Genomic DNA, 15935 nt, shown 5'->3' with positions numbered 1-15935 from the left:
CGACATTCTTCATGAACAATGATCTCTTGGAGATTAAGGCCGATCACTCGGAACGGAAACCACCAGCAATGAAGGTTGGCAAAGGTAGAAATAAGAACGGAAACTGCTCTAAGAAATTTCAGCAATGAAGGCTGAACAGAGAGAGTGCAAAAATACTCTGTTTTTGAACTAAAAAATGGGGTAAAACAGGGTACAAAGAAGCAGCAGTATGGTCTCGGCAATGAAGGCCTGTGTGAAGAGGTTTTTAATCCCAGAAAAGAGCCTAAAGCTCTGATACCATGACACAAACTGAGAAAAGAATTTCCTTCATTCATTTCGAATAATACACAAAATGTTAGCTATATACATCAACCCTAGCAGCAGAAAAAGGTAAACTAACTAGGTTATATCAGATCCCATGATTTATGGGGTATTCTAATAGAATAGGAAACTAACCAAATCAGCCTAATTCCAGGAATACAGGCTGTTACAGAATTTCCTAAAATAGCTAACTATACACGTATAGAATACAAGTCATTAAACACGTTTTCCCACAGTACCATATATTAATTTACCATTGCAACCATGATATTAGTCTCCCCTGTACCCCTAGCATTACTCTCAATGTAAACGTCATTCTTCCACAGTAGTACAGCTCCTGGTCTTCATTACACTTGTCTAAACCATCTTAGTTTAACACTTGATGAAGGATCTGTTTTACTAAACTCCAAACCAAAAGGGCAAAAGGGAAGGTGGTGTAATTTCATAAGCTAGACAAATGTCATCAAGAACCTCAAGGTAGCTGCATGCAAAATTGGGAATTACCCTTTCTCTATATTAAGAGACAGCTTACCAACTTCCCACAATAATAGTAAAATATAGTAGCAATAGAAGACAATTAACTACAAGACAAAAGCAACGATATATAAAACTGCAACACTAGAAGCAATAAAGTTAAGATATGTCATTTTTGAATTGTGTGATAAAAGAAGTTACACATGATACATGCTCGCTGGTTTTATCACAAATTCAATACAATTAGCAAATTCATGGTTTCATTCTTGGAGTTCATGGAATTTCAAGTTACCTCTGAGTACACAGTACAGTGGAAAGATGATGACAGGCTTGCCTCTCTACATCTCTTCTGCTCAGTACATTCCTATAAGCAAGAAAAAACTAGGAAAATAAGTGAAGGGAGGATTATCAGACTAAGCTCTGATATGTCAGAGTATTTAAGCCCCAACCAGAACTAGAGGGGGGTGAATGGGTCTGAAACCTTAACTAACAATAACTGATTTTCAAATTATTGCAACTATTTTTAAGACAACACAGCAATGGAGATAAAAATATAGAGCAGAAATTAAATAAAAAGCAAGAACACCAAGACTTATATGGAAAATCCTAAAAAGAAAAAACCACAGGACCTATATCAGACTTATGCAAAACATAGGGTACAGATTCTAAAGCCCATAAAGTTTCCTAGTTGCCTCATATTCAAACTTATGCTAGATGTTTCTCCACAAACTCTGCTAATGTTGATCTATGATTCTGTTCACTAACATGAATCATTGCTCTTACCGTGATTAATCTCCATTGCTGGCAATCCAAGCTTCTTGCTCTTTGTGCGATTTGGTGTTGAAACTCTTATGCTCTTCGAGTAAAAGTATTCAATACTTTAAATAATAACTCAGCATCTACAAGTATGAGCTAGATGATGATGTACAAATAAAAATTTTCTCCCAAGAAATATGTCCTATAAGTATTGCTCTATGATTCTAACTTATACCTCTACATGCCTCTCTGCATCTCTCTGTGTACATGTGTATGTTTTGTGAACCCTAGATAGATTTATATAATGAAACCAGTAACTTACATTGAGAAAATGAAGAATAAGATATGAGAAGCTCCATCAATGGTTTTCATAAAATCAATGTCTGGCCTTTTGTTGCAGCGGTAGGTAGGAGAAAGGACACTATTTTCCAACAGTGCTAGTGACTAATATGTGATTTATGTTCTTTTCTAATCATTTTAGTACACAATAAACATGGTTTAACCAACAATACTATCTTTTACTGTGGGGTTATAGCTTTTACTGCTACAATTATCTTTTTGGCCTTAGTTTGATTGGTTTTGGGAATTTGGTATTCATTCATAGAAAACATTCCCCGCCTCATTGCATTTTTAAACAATGTAGAAAATATTACGTTTTAGAACCCAATTTGATCAATTGTCTAACATCATACCTCAATATATATAGATATATATATTTGATATGTATATACCTCATTATATATGTATAAAAAAGAAAAACAATATTAAAAAACCAGCTATGAGATGTTTTCAAACACATAATACAAAGTAACATGAGAAACTTTTTTTATCCAATAAATATACCATCAATAGACATAGCAGAATACAAATTATTTGAATCTGATAAGCTAATTTGGCTTTATTTTAAGTATTCCACTGCATCATGCATAAATCATCATCCATCAAGAATTCCAAGAGGTATAACCGTATCGGCTGCAATTTGGCGAAACACTCAGCCTTACCTTTCAAAAATTGTGAGACACAACATTTGGCTCCTTTTGATCTTATTCACTCTGAGGGGACCCTCTTGTGTATCCACTATGGGTGGTGCTTCTTATTATGTCTGATGACATCAAAAATAAAAATTTGTTCTCAAGAAATATGTCCTATAAGTATTGCTCTATGATTCCAACTTATACCTCTACATGCCTTTATATCTCTCTATGTACATGTGTATGTTTTGAGAACCCTAGATGGGTTTATACAATGAAACCATGAGGTCAGTGTCCTCACAATATACAGCTCTATCAACTGACAACAGAGATCATACGGTTTCTTATTACAAGTTCAAAAACTCCCCTCTACCCATTCAAAGTTTGAAGACATCCCTATCATCAATAGACAGATTAAATTCCCAAAAGAGCTCTCATCACTCACCAGTGAATCTGATTTTAATATGTTACCATTGATAGTACAAGTGTAAATCATTAATCATGTAAAACTTGCACTCATCATGTGTTCTGCAAATGCTTCAAAAACCAAACGTTACATAAGCAACATGTGGGCATGGGATCTGTATCACCTGTGTTAATAAAAATGATTTGTTTACTGACCTGAAATAATCCTTTTAACTACTAATTCTTGTCAATATACACGTACTTGGTGGGAAACAACTATAGCCATGAGTTCACATGCGCACGCGCGCACGAGAGAGAGAGAGAGAGAGAGAGAGAGAGACACTGGAACACTACATATAAGAACTGCATTCTTTCAAATTTCAAATCTTACCAAGCTGATATTCATATTGGCATAGGCATTAGCATCCCACTTTAATATTTTCTGCATAAAAAAAATTCAAATGATTAAGTAAAATCGTCTGTGATCTATTAAAAAGGAAGCAAAAAGAATAGGGAAAGCTGACAGATTGATCAAATCAGCAATAAAATGTTCGTCACTTTTTGCATCCAAGGAAATCTTAATATGCTACATCAACCTCAGTAGTCCACTATTACAATGGCAAAGAATCATTCTCAAAAAGGCGAAAAAACCCTCTTTTTCATTTTTATGTGAGTAAGGGATGATGTCATGATAACAATAAAGAATGAATATGTGCCAATATCAATGTCATGAAAAGAAGATGGAACTTAAAAGGCAGAAGCTGGAAACACTTGTGACATTTACTCACTGAGCTACTAGATTTGCTTTTTCCATAGACTACTTAGAAAATTAGAAAAAGGCTTAATACCATAAACCATGAACATCACCAATTAACTTTTCCCTGAAACCAAAAACTTGGTTTATGCAGTAACATGATGTTAGAATACTTCCACATGTTTTTCCCTCCTCACCTGAGTGGTCACAGGGAAATTTGTATTATTGTTTCATATAAAAGAAAGATATCACCGAGCCCAAAAGCAACTCATCATACTTACAAGTCAAATTTCTTCTTCACATTCCCCCATAGAGACCCGTACCACAGACAATTTATGAGATGTTCAGTTGCTACAAGGTAATTGGCCATCTTCAGACTGCCAAAAGGAAATGGACGATTTAGAGGTCAGGGAAAAAAAAAAGTTGTCATTTTTCTGTAATTTTCTTTCAGGAATAATTTATGGTCTATTCAGTCTGTGTTTTTTAAGAAAATTGTTGTTTTAGTCACCTTAACAATTGTTGGGTAGTTACAGACTAGAAAAACAATAACGATCTTTTGATTTCCTTGTGTGGGTCTGAGGACTGATGATGCAAGGAATCACTCCAATTATGAAGTGGCCTCAAGGAAGTAAAGGCCAAGGTGGATGTCTGAGCTGTCACAAAGGACCCTAGAAGGGAAGTCAAAGGAGAGAGGCAGATTTCAAGTAATTTCCCATGGAGCAATAACTATATATCTAGGCTTCTCTCCTTCAGCAGTTAGGCCATTAAAGGATTCTTCACTTCCCTTTGTCCTCCATATGCCCCTTTTTAATTGAGCTCTATACTCTTTTTATATTGCCTCAGTTGTGGACAAAGACCATGGTACAAAAGGATTTGCATAGGTTATTCTACTACAGCCACAGGTCACTTTTAAGGGAAAGATTGGACATCATTTAGAGGCTCAAGTCAATTTCAGTAGTCTATCCGATATGGGGATGAGATGTGTGATGACCTTGTGGGCGGGTGCAAGACACTGTCAGGCTACCACACTGGCGAGCTACGGGTGCACAGTCCCACATCACCTGGGTAGAGGAAAGGTGAAGTGCTTATATGTAAGTATGTCATCTCCAATTGGTATAAGGCCTTTTGGGGTAAAGCCCAAGAGCAAAACCGTGCGGGCTCAGGCCCAAAGCGGACAATATCATACCATGTAGTGGAGTGGGTCATTACAAATGGTATCAGAGCCTGACCCAGCCGAAAATGTGCCGACGGGGACGTCAGGCCTCCAAGGGGGGTGGATTGTGATGACCTTGTGGGCGGGTGTGCCATGGGCGGGTGCGAGACACTATCAGGCTACCACACAAGCGAGCTACAGGTGCACAGTCCCACATCGCCTGGGTAGAGAAAAGGTAAAGTGCTTATATGTAAGTGTGTCATCTCCAATTGGTATGAGGCCTTTTGGAGTAAAGCCCAAGAGCAAAACCGTGCGGGCTTAGGCCCAAAGCGGACAATATCATACCATGTGGTGGAGTGGGTTGTTACAAATTTTTTTTAAAAGGGGTGCAGCACGAGGACTTCCCAAGGGGCCACCCATCCTAGTACTACTCTCGCCTAAGCACGCTTAACTGCGGAGTTCTAATTGGATCCAGTGCATCAGATGGCTTATAGATTGTCTTTACCTCCTAGTTTAGCAGCGGTACATGATGTGTTCCATGTGTCGATGTTGAGGAAATGTTTACGAGATGATACACAGGCTATTGAGTGCCAAACTGTGGAAATGTGACCTGATACTTCATATGTAGAAGTTCCAAAGCGTATTATTGATCGAATGATTAAACATCTACGACGCAAGGATATAACATCGGTGACGGTACAGTGGAGTCACCATGGAGCAGATGAAGCTACATGGGAGTTGGAGTCAGAGATGAAGGAGAATTATCCGCATTTGTTTGATGAAGGTACGTAATTTCGAGGTCGAAATTTTATATAAGGGGATTAGAATGTAACGTTCCCAAATTTTTTTTCTTTTAAGTATATATTATTTATTTATTGTGATGACCTTGTGGGCGGGTGTGCCGTGGGCGGGTGCGAGAGACACTGTCAGGCTACCACATTGGCGAGTTACGGGTGCACAGTCCCACATCGCCTGGGTAGAGGAAATGTGAAGTGCTTATATGTAAGTGGGTCATCTCCAATTGGTATGAGGCTTTTTGGGGTAAAACCCAAGAGCAAAATTGTAATGACCCACTCCACCACATGGTACGATATTGTCCGCTTTGGGCTTGAGCCCGCACGGTTTTACTCTTGGGTTTTACCCCAAAAGACCTCATACCAATTAGAGATGACACACTTACATATAAGCACTTCACCTTTCCTCGATTTGTGCGTGTCATCCTTCGGGGACATCCGATAAAATTGGAACGATATAGAGAAAATTAGCATGGCCCTTGCGCAAGGATGACACGCACAAATTGAGAAATGGTCCAAATTTTTTATTGTGATGACCTTGTGGGCGGGTGCGAGACACTGTCAGGCTACCACACTGACGAGTTACGGGTGCACAGTCCTACATTGCCTCGGTAGAGGAAAGGTGAAGTGCTTATATGTAAGTGTGTTATCTCCAATTGGTATGAGACCTTTTGGGGTAAAGCCCAAGAGCAAAACCGTGCAAGCTCAGGCCCAAAGCGGACAATATCATACCATGTGGTGGAGTGGGTCGTTACAAGATGTACATTTAATGTGATTGTGACTGGGGGAATATCTATTAAATGGGATGATTCCAAGGGTGATACTCTCTCTCTCTTGGCAGATTACTTCTATCTTCCTGCATGATAGGTCAAGACAACTATGGCTCTTGAAAAGTGATGCTACCTCTCGACGATCCTCGGATCTTAACCACCAGGCCAATATTGGTCCTATTGTGTTTCATGACAAATCATCGTGGATGGCGACCTCCATGGTTGCTCATAGTTTCTTTAATTCATCATCTAGACTTAAGGAGTTCCTCGAGGGCCTTATGTCTGTCCACAAGGTATACCCGTAAGGAGGGATTCCTCAAGGGTCTTTCATTATTCCTCAAGGTTTACCCGTAAAGAGGATTTCCTCGAGGATCCTCCTATATTCCTCAAGGTTTATCGATAAAGAGAAGCTCCTAAGGTTCTTCCATTATTCCTCAAGGTTTATTGGTAGGAGCTCCTCTAGGTTCTTCGAGGGCAGGACCCGGGAAGGCCGCACAACCCTAGGCCCTATCCATTCGAGGCTTATCCATAAGAGGAAGTCCTCATGTTTATGTGCCAACATCGAGACTTATCCATGGAAAGGAAGTCCTTGATTTATAACAAGGTGCCCGCTCTCGGAGACTTCGGGTTCCTCTTTGGAGCTTCTTCCTCAGTCTTCCCTTGGAGTTGTACTTGTTTCACTCAAGTCAAGATTAGTATTTTAGATCAGGTGTATCCATCAAGGGCATCCTCAAGAGGATCATAGTCGCTATTATTGATATTATAGTTATTATCTTACCATCGTCACCATATGTGAGTCAACAAAAGTCAGCTCCATGCGGCAGTCACACAAAGGGAATCAACATCATGCTAGCGATCCTTTAACCAACATTGAAGCCAATAATTACTTAACATAATTCGCAATTGGCCTTCTCTTCTTCCTATGAGCATATATTACATAACATGTATATTTGTAGGAAATCATAATTCATGAACAGTCTTGGAGTATGCTCACACTATCTTTTTGGCAACAGGTTGTTCAGTGGAACTATGAGAACCCTTAACTTTAATTAAAATTTTATAGTGTAATTTACACCGACCATCCTTGAGGTTTGGCAAAACTATATGGACCTCCTCTAAGGTTTGAGAAATTACACTGACCCTGAAAACGAATAGGGAAGTTAGTGAAAATTTTTAAACCATGAGACAGGTCCATGTAATTCTTGTCAAAGATAAGGGGAGGTTCATGCAATTTAACCAATAGTAACCAGCAGCATAAATTTTACAGCAAATTCAAAACCAATTTGAAGAAGAATTTTTTTGGGTCATTTCTTTCAAGACTTGAGTCATATTAACATGTGAAAAATAGTTTGTTTTTTTTTAAAAAAAGAAAAAAAAAAAAAAAAAGTGAAAAATAGTTATCAAAAAAGAATATTAACATGTGAACAATGAAGAATGAATACAGACGCGGGACATAGGGACGGCACAATACAATATAAAAAATGGATTTTTATCAATTTTATCCACAATACCATGAATGTAATCGGTAATTTGTTCATAAATAAGGTATTGAGCATTTGTTTTTGTTTTTTAAACTTCATAATATTTTTCTATTAACCCATAATTTTTTAAAATTGCATTGAAACCCCTTCTCAAAAAATATTGCAAAACTGCAGTGACTATCCTGCAAGTGTCCCCGCTGTGTCGTTAACGTGTCCTCACCATGTCCAACCAAAAGAAGAAGAAATGATGCAAACTCTAAGATACTTCCGTGTCAGGGCATGTTCGACACCGCCACGGAACCCTCTAGGGAGTGTACGTTCTTTCTAGAATGTAAATATGCAATGATGTGCTAAAGCACTCAGCATTTATAATGACCAATAAGTTGATAGTGTACAACATAGACATTGCCTTAATACCCAATAAGATAAAGACATGCAAGCCCTGAGTTGAGCTACTGAAATTTGTGTGTAAATGAATAGAAAGAAGAAGAAGACTGTTAATATTTTTCTTTTTCTTTTTCAATTTCATCCCTGAAATCTAGAGATAGTACTGAAAATGCTGAGGCATGAGATATCTACCATGGAGAAAAGAACATAACAAATGATTTTATGATATAATCTGAAAAGTACAATCTTCTACTATACTTCAAAATGTAATTGAGTCCACATATCAAACACCTTACAGGCATTGTTCTTATTAGTGAATTAAACCGCAAATTCACATATACCCAACTTGTAAATTCAACACCAAGAAATTCGAGACAGCAAAATCATGGATTTTTATTGCAACAACTAATATATGGCATATATGTCTAAGTGCGTGTATTTTGTATGTATGCACCGAATTTACTACATAATCGCAGTTGTAGAAGAAACTGACAATTGGGTTTCAAGATTACCTGCTTGCTCGAACGTTGAACGATAAGGATTAAATTCTTCTCGATGATTGAGTGCGTCGAACCAAGCCTTCTCTTCTGAGACTATGCAGTTGAAGAAAGACTGTTAATTCACCTTAGTATGTGTGTGAGTGAACAAGGTTAATTCACCTTCCTGTAAATATTTTACAAAACTTCCTTCTCTTTCCCCTTTTTTTTTTTTTTCGGAAATTAATACTAGTATTTTACATAACAACTTCTTCCGTTTTTTTCTCTCTCTCTCTTAATTTACTTCTTTTTTGTACCATCATTTATTTTATTTTCAATAAACCAAAAGACTTTTATTGGATTTGGTTATAAGTACAATAAACACATATACACTAACAGAACACGAAGGTATGCTTGCTCACTGTGATACGACAAATCAAAAAATATGACATGCAAACATCAAAAAAAAAATCATAATATAATATATTATTAAATATAGTAATAATAATTTTTGCTAATTATTCGTATAACCATCAATGAAATCGTTAATTTGAAAATTAGATATAATATTTCTTTTTTTTTTCCTTAAATTTTATATTACGCTTCTAATTAATTCATAATTTATTATAAATTATAGAGAATTCTATTTTTCTAATAAATAAATAAATTATAAAACTATTCTTGTTGTAAAGTATTCAAAATGTATCATTGCAGTCTTCATGCGGTATCCCACGTCCAACCAAAAAATAAGATATAGAGTATTTAAATTTCAAAAAAATTTAACCTATCTAACACGTGTTCAAACTTTATCCGTGTATCTAAAACATATTTGATAATGCTAAAAAAAATTTGCTTCCTAAGTTCCCATTATATAATATCCATTTGGGTTCCATAAATATTATATTAGGTGCATATAGATTTTACATGAAATTCACATTTATTCAAAATAAGTAAAGAAGTAATTCCAATAATTCATAAATGAATTGGACTCATTAAATTTGACGGGTATATTGAGTATATATATATATATAATTACCTTTTGTACACTTAAATCATATCATTGGTCATAATGTTTGGGGGCGGAAAAAATTTCTTGGTGAGTAATAGATTATTACCCTAGAAATCACATTACCTGTATGTTATGAATATCATAAAATTAAGGAATTTTTACATATAAAGCCATATTTACTCAGGGATGGAGTCAAAGTCTTATATTTTCACAAAAATGAGTTTGACCTAAATGATGACATGGCACATGAAGTTTTACTGTTTAAAATTTTTGTTACCTAAAATGCCCTTCTCCCTATTCCAATGCATTTACCTTATCACCCTTGTTTAGAAAACGTGGTATCTGGAGGCCAAAAAGTTGTACCTTCAGTTCAAAAACGTGGTACCTTTAGAACAAAAGTGGTATCTTCGTAAAAGGGATTTATTTTTGCAATTGAAAATGACATTAAACCCCACACCGCTAATTAAGTTGCACTTTTCATCCATAAACAGCTCCATTAGTGCCATGAATAACACAAAATATTCTCCAAACTAGCTAAACGAGTGTTTAGAAAACATGGCACTTGAAGGCCAAAAAGTGGTACCTTCAGTTCAAAAACGTGGTACCTTTAGAACAAAAGTGGTACCTTCGTAAAAGGAACTTATTTTTGCAATTGAAAATGATATTAAACCCCACACCGTTAATTAAGTTGCACATTAGATCCATAAACAGCTCCATTATCGCCATAAATAACACAATATTCTCCAAGCTAGCTAAGTGAGTGTTTACGAAACATGGTATCTGGAGGCCAAAAAGTGGTACCTTCAGTTCAAAAATGTGGTACCTATGGGAAAAAAGTGGTACCTTCGCAAAATGGACTTATTTTTGCAATTGAAAATGGTATTAAACCCCACACCGCTAATTAGGTCGCACATTACATCCACAAATAAATCAATTAGTGCCATAAAGAATACAAACTATATTCCAATCTAGCTGACTTGAGGGAATGAATAGTAAAAAATATACTCCAAGATCACTTGGAACATTGTTTATCTGCTAATTTTTTTTTTTTTTTAATTCTACAATATATCGTAAACACAATTATTCTCTACTTGATAGGTAAAGAAGCTACTTTTAAGCCAATTCCATAATAGAATAGTACCTGCAACCCAAATTATCGTTCAGGAGGTGCGCTTGGTTCTTACAAAATAGGAACTTACCTCCACAAATTAATATAAGAGCTGTCGAAATTAGGGTTAGGGCTTTAAGCTTGTAAGGAGTAAGATCAAACAATGGTGAAACCTCGCAAAAAGTTCTCTTTACCTGATAAGTGCCCTCAGTTCTTCAAAGTTTTTCTCCCGGAACTAAATCCGTTCATCAATTAAAAAATTCATTAATGTTAATCAATGTCTATTACTACAACAAAAAATTCATTCTACAATTAAAAAATTCACCATTTATCAATTTTCTACTCCAATTGACCATTTATCAATGTTCCAAAATAGGAATTAAATCCATTTGTCAAGAAAATCATTAATTTCCTAACACGGCTGTTAAAAAATTTATAAACCTTCTTATTAAATAGAAGAGCCTAACATGTATTTATTAAATAGAACAATCAAAATCCATTACTTTTCATTAAATCAAAACCATCAATTGAAGTACCATGTCTACAAAATACTTTAAGTCACCACGAATGTCAAAAAAGTTATCATCCATCCAATCTAATAAAGTTAACAAGAAATAAAAAACTAAGTCACTAAATTTAAAGGAAGCAATCATCTTTTGCAAAATAAGAACACAATTATTAAGTTTGAACATTTATTAGCCTCCACTCGTCCATACAAAGTCTTGATTGCAATATTAGCCCCCACTCATCCATACAAAGTCTTGATGGCAAGAATCGATCCTCCAATCACACTGTCAAAAAAAAAAAAAAAAAAAAAGGTTACTGCATTTAATTGTATCACATTAACGAAAAAATTAACCAACCTTAAAGAAGTAGGCGAAACGGAAAAGGTGAAGGAGAGGAACTGAAAACGTGGACGAATTTTCAAACTCTTAAACAAAATGAAAAAATATAATTAAATGCATAAGATGAGGCATTCCAGAATTTCTAGACTATGGCATTCCAAAATTTCAATAACACATCAGTATAATTATAATTGTATGTAAAGAAAAATATAATTCTAGACTGGGGCATTCCATAATCTCAATAACACGTACATTAATCTCTTTAAGTTATAATGTATAAGATGTATGTTTGAATTCATGATAATCATTCTATTCTCATCATACAGTTAATATATATATATATATATATATATATATATATATATATATATATATATAAGTAGCATCCTACAATTAATTAGGACCCAGATCTATATCAAAATTCTAAATGGTCTTCATGTATGAGAGGTCTAAAGACCAAATTGTCTCCCTATTATCATTGAAAAGTTCTAAAGATTTAATTATGACCCAGATCCATATCAAACATGATCTTTGGATACCATAATTTTTTTAACAATTGCATTATTGAAATAGTTATTCAAAAGTCCCAAACAGCCTTGCAGATTAAAATGGTGCGAAAAAAAAAATCTACCATACCAACTATTTAGATGTAGTATATGATAATTAAGAAATATTTGTGTTATTTATGGCGCTAATGGAGCTGTTTATGGATCTAATGTGCAACTTAATTAGTGGTGTGGGGTTTAATATCATTTTCAATTGCAAAAATAAGTTCCTTTCACGAGGTACTACTTTTGTTCTAAAGGTACCACGTCTTTGAACTGAAGGTACCACTTTTTGGCTTCCATGTACCATGTTTTCTAAATACTCGCTTAGTTAGCTTGGAGAATATTTTGTGTTATTTATGGCGCTAATGGAGCTGTTTATGGATGTAATATACAACTTAATTAGCGGTGTGAGGTTTAATGCCATTTTCAATTGCAAAAATAAGTCCATTTTATGAAGGTACCACTTTTGTTCTAAATGTACCACGTTTTTGAACTGAATGTACCACTTTTTGGCCTCCAGGTACCATGTTTTCTAAACAAGGGTAATAAGATAAATGCATTGGAATAGGGAGAAGGGCATTTTAGGCAACAAAAATTTTAAACAGTAAAATTTCATGTGCCATGTCATCATTTAGGTCAAACTCATTTTTATGAAAATATAAGACTTTGACTTCATCCATGAATAAATATGGCTCCCTAATTCCATTTATATGTAAAAATCCCTAAAATTAATGTCTCAAAACCTTTATGTTATGAATATCATAAAATTAATGTCTTGATTTTTTTTTTTTTTTTTTTTTTTTTTTTCACAAAACAAGAAATGTTAGAAGTTAGATTAGTAAATGCAGAGAGTCGAAACTTGATACTCCAAAATTCACCAGGTACGAATCTATTGGACTATTGAGACATTTGCAATGTCTTAAAATTAGAATTAGAAAAAATTTAGTTTAAATTTGAAACTATATTTTTTTTTTTTGAATTATAATTCTAGATACTAATTTCACGCAACCCAACATATATACTGTAGTTATTTGATGCGTAATTGTGAGAAAGTATTATTGAAGGACATCTTTTCAAATGGTTAAAAAAAACTCAAATGTATATATAAATATATATAATTTCAGGAGGTTTGTTCATCATAAACCCAATGGTCTCTTCCCTTAGAGGGAGGACTTCGGCTAACCAAAAAGATAAAAAATAAAATAAAATAAGAATCAGTCAATTACATCGTAATTTTAATAACTTAACACAAATATAACCTACCAACATCACGAAATGATGTAATTTTTTTTTTTTTTTTTTTTTTTGTCTCACCAAAGCACAAAAAATGATATAATTGACTGATTATTATTATTATTTAAAAAAAAAAAGGAAAAAAAGAAAAGAAATAAGAATCAGTCAATTACATCATCTTTTGTGTTTTGGTGAGAAAACAAAAATTACATCATTTCGTGATATTGGTAGGTTATAATTGTGTTAAGTCATTAAGATATGTTAAATAAGTCAATCTGAGTATGATCCATTTATTAATCGAAACGTTTTAATAAATAAGTGATGTAATAACTTATTCAGTAACTATGTTTATTAATTAAGTATAAACTACAAATATAATAAAATAAATTGTAATAATAGATGACTAAATCCATGAAAATGAGAATAATACAAGTATATAAAGGTTTGGCATTCTTGTTTCATTGTTTGGCTCATTTGAGTTCCATAACTTCATATGGACTCATTTTGGTGCCTTAAGGATGACGTACATCGATAGAGGTCACCTCCCTTCTTTTGCTTCGGCATTTTGGATCCGTTTCGGGTCATCACAGGACACACTGAGTTGAAAAATCCAGAGTCGTCACATTACCAATATTTATCATCTTATTCAATTTGACTTGTCCACAAGAAAAAGCAATCAATTTTTCTTAAGATTTACCCAGTTTAAATTCAAGACCATCAATCTTAGATTCTAAGTTCTTTTTCTGAAATTTAGAGTTACTTACCTCATCTTGAAGAAAATTTATTCCTTCTTTGAGATCAGTTATGATTGAATTGATTTCCATATTCTTCCTTTTCTCTTCATTAATCTATTCTCTCAGATCATCATTCTCTTCTTTGCCTTGAAAAAGGTCCTTTGCTAACTTGTTAATCGCTAATTTAACTTCTACAGTTTCTGCAAACATGTTTTTTCAATTTTTCTTCATCCATCTCATCCTCTTGAACCTGTTCACTATAAACTTCATTGTTTTCATCATCTGAAATGTCAGAATCAAACAAAGTAACAATATGAGGACCTTTATCAATAAAAACAACAAAAGAAAAATCATTTCAATCATTATGAGAGGATTCATTTTCACTAGAAGTAGAATTCTCATAAACTAAAACTTTCATTGTTTTTCCTTTATTCCTATCATTTTGCTCTTTCTTAAGATTAGGATAAATATTTGAAGTGTGACCTTTGCCACCACAATTCCAGCAAGAAAAATCAATTTCTTTATATTCTTCTCCTTTCTTTTCATTTATTTTAAAATTTGACCCCTTGTTAAAATTTCTAAGATTGGCCCCATTGCCATTCCTTCTCCTTTGTTGTCTTTGCAAAAACCAATTAAATTGCCTAGTTATGAGTAGGGCTGCACATGAACAGCTCGGGCTCGACTCGCTAAGGGCTTAGCTCGGGCTCGTTCGTTAAGCAAACGAGCCGAGCCGAGCTCGAGCTCAATTTATAGGCTCATTTACTAAACGAGCCGAGCCTGAACAATGTTGAGCTCGGCTCATATAGGCTCGTGAACATAAGCTCGTTTTAGGCTCATTTGTGTTCGTGAACACAAGCTCGTATAAGGCTTGTATACATTGTAAATTACAAACTCTTATGAATATATAGATTGTTAAAAGCCATCAACTTATTTTTTAAACATAAAAAAATAATAATATACAAATCAAATTTGAAAGCCTTATCTTTAAAAAACAGTGCCACCTTATCTCTTTACAATATCTTTGCTATGTCCTTATAATGACATGTGTCCATGTTTGTTCCTACTTGGCAATCTAGCAAATGAAGTATCAGACTAACCCATCACTTTACCAACTTATCATAGACACTTTCACATTTTCTCTCTCGTCTCTCTAGCCAAGACTAGCTGTTAGGGCAGTAATCTTGGTATTTGGAAATGCCGTGAGACCTCTCAATCACAGATCCACTTAATCTACGGGTGATTGATGCGATAAACTTGCTCCGACAACAACTCCTTCTTTGAGACATGTCTTCATCTCTCTTAACCATGTTCTTTTTCTTCAGACCCATTTTTTTTCTTACTTTTGATGGAGTTATGAGTTGGTGAAGATTATAGACTGGTTTGTAAAGATGACGATGATAAAGTAGACTGATTTGTAGAGATGATTTGCAGAGATGACAATGATAAAGAAGAAAATTTCTGAAATGCGAGTTGAACCGAACCGATGTGATACCCCCCGGATTTCCGAATGCGGGTTGGCTAGGCCCACGCCCGAATACCCGAGGATATCAAAACAAATTGATAATAAACGAAAACAGAGTACAAAAGAATAAAGAAGAATAAATAAAATGCTGACAAGAAACTAAAATGATAATCTAATAATAAACCTCAAAATATATTTTCATTAATTAATAAACTCTTCTGATACAACTGATCCTCCAAAATACAACTCGGGATCCATACTGTGTGGACCCCTAG

At 34.6% G+C, this 15935-nt stretch overlaps 1 protein-coding gene and 1 non-coding gene across 10 annotated transcripts in view; one reads left to right on the top strand and one right to left on the bottom strand.

Moving 5' to 3' along the window:
- The window catches only part of LOC132267041 (uncharacterized), a 41696-nt gene extending 32564 nt beyond the window's left edge, over positions 1–9132 (bottom strand). For 2 of the 9 annotated variants that reach the window (XM_059768085.1, XM_059768080.1), the window contains exons 1-3: positions 8758–9090; positions 3298–3348; positions 1067–1138 (exon numbers count right to left, since the gene is read on the bottom strand). In XM_059768085.1, coding sequence (XP_059624068.1) covers positions 1067–1138; positions 3298–3312 — 87 coding nt within the window. In that variant the 5' untranslated portion in view covers positions 3313–3348; positions 8758–9090. Of the gene's footprint in view, positions 1–1066; positions 1139–3297; positions 3349–3941; positions 4038–8757 lie in introns of all 9 variants that reach the window. The other 7 variants (XM_059768079.1, XM_059768081.1, XM_059768084.1 and 4 more) reach the window with 7 other exon arrangements.
- On the top strand, positions 6028–6132 carry LOC132267747 (U6 spliceosomal RNA). The gene has a single exon (XR_009469087.1). It is a non-coding gene; the product is annotated as a U6 spliceosomal RNA (small nuclear RNA).
- Positions 9133–15935: the final 6803 nt, after the last annotated feature.

This window comes from Cornus florida, unplaced genomic scaffold, assembly GCF_030987335.1.
Source record: "Cornus florida cultivar Cherokee Brave unplaced genomic scaffold, ASM3098733v1 CherokeeBrave_3.0.0_Hap2_Chr07, whole genome shotgun sequence".
Classification (NCBI taxonomy): domain Eukaryota; kingdom Viridiplantae; phylum Streptophyta; class Magnoliopsida; order Cornales; family Cornaceae; genus Cornus; species Cornus florida.
Note: the sequence above shows the minus strand (reverse complement) of the source record. Positions and strands in the feature narration are given on the sequence as shown.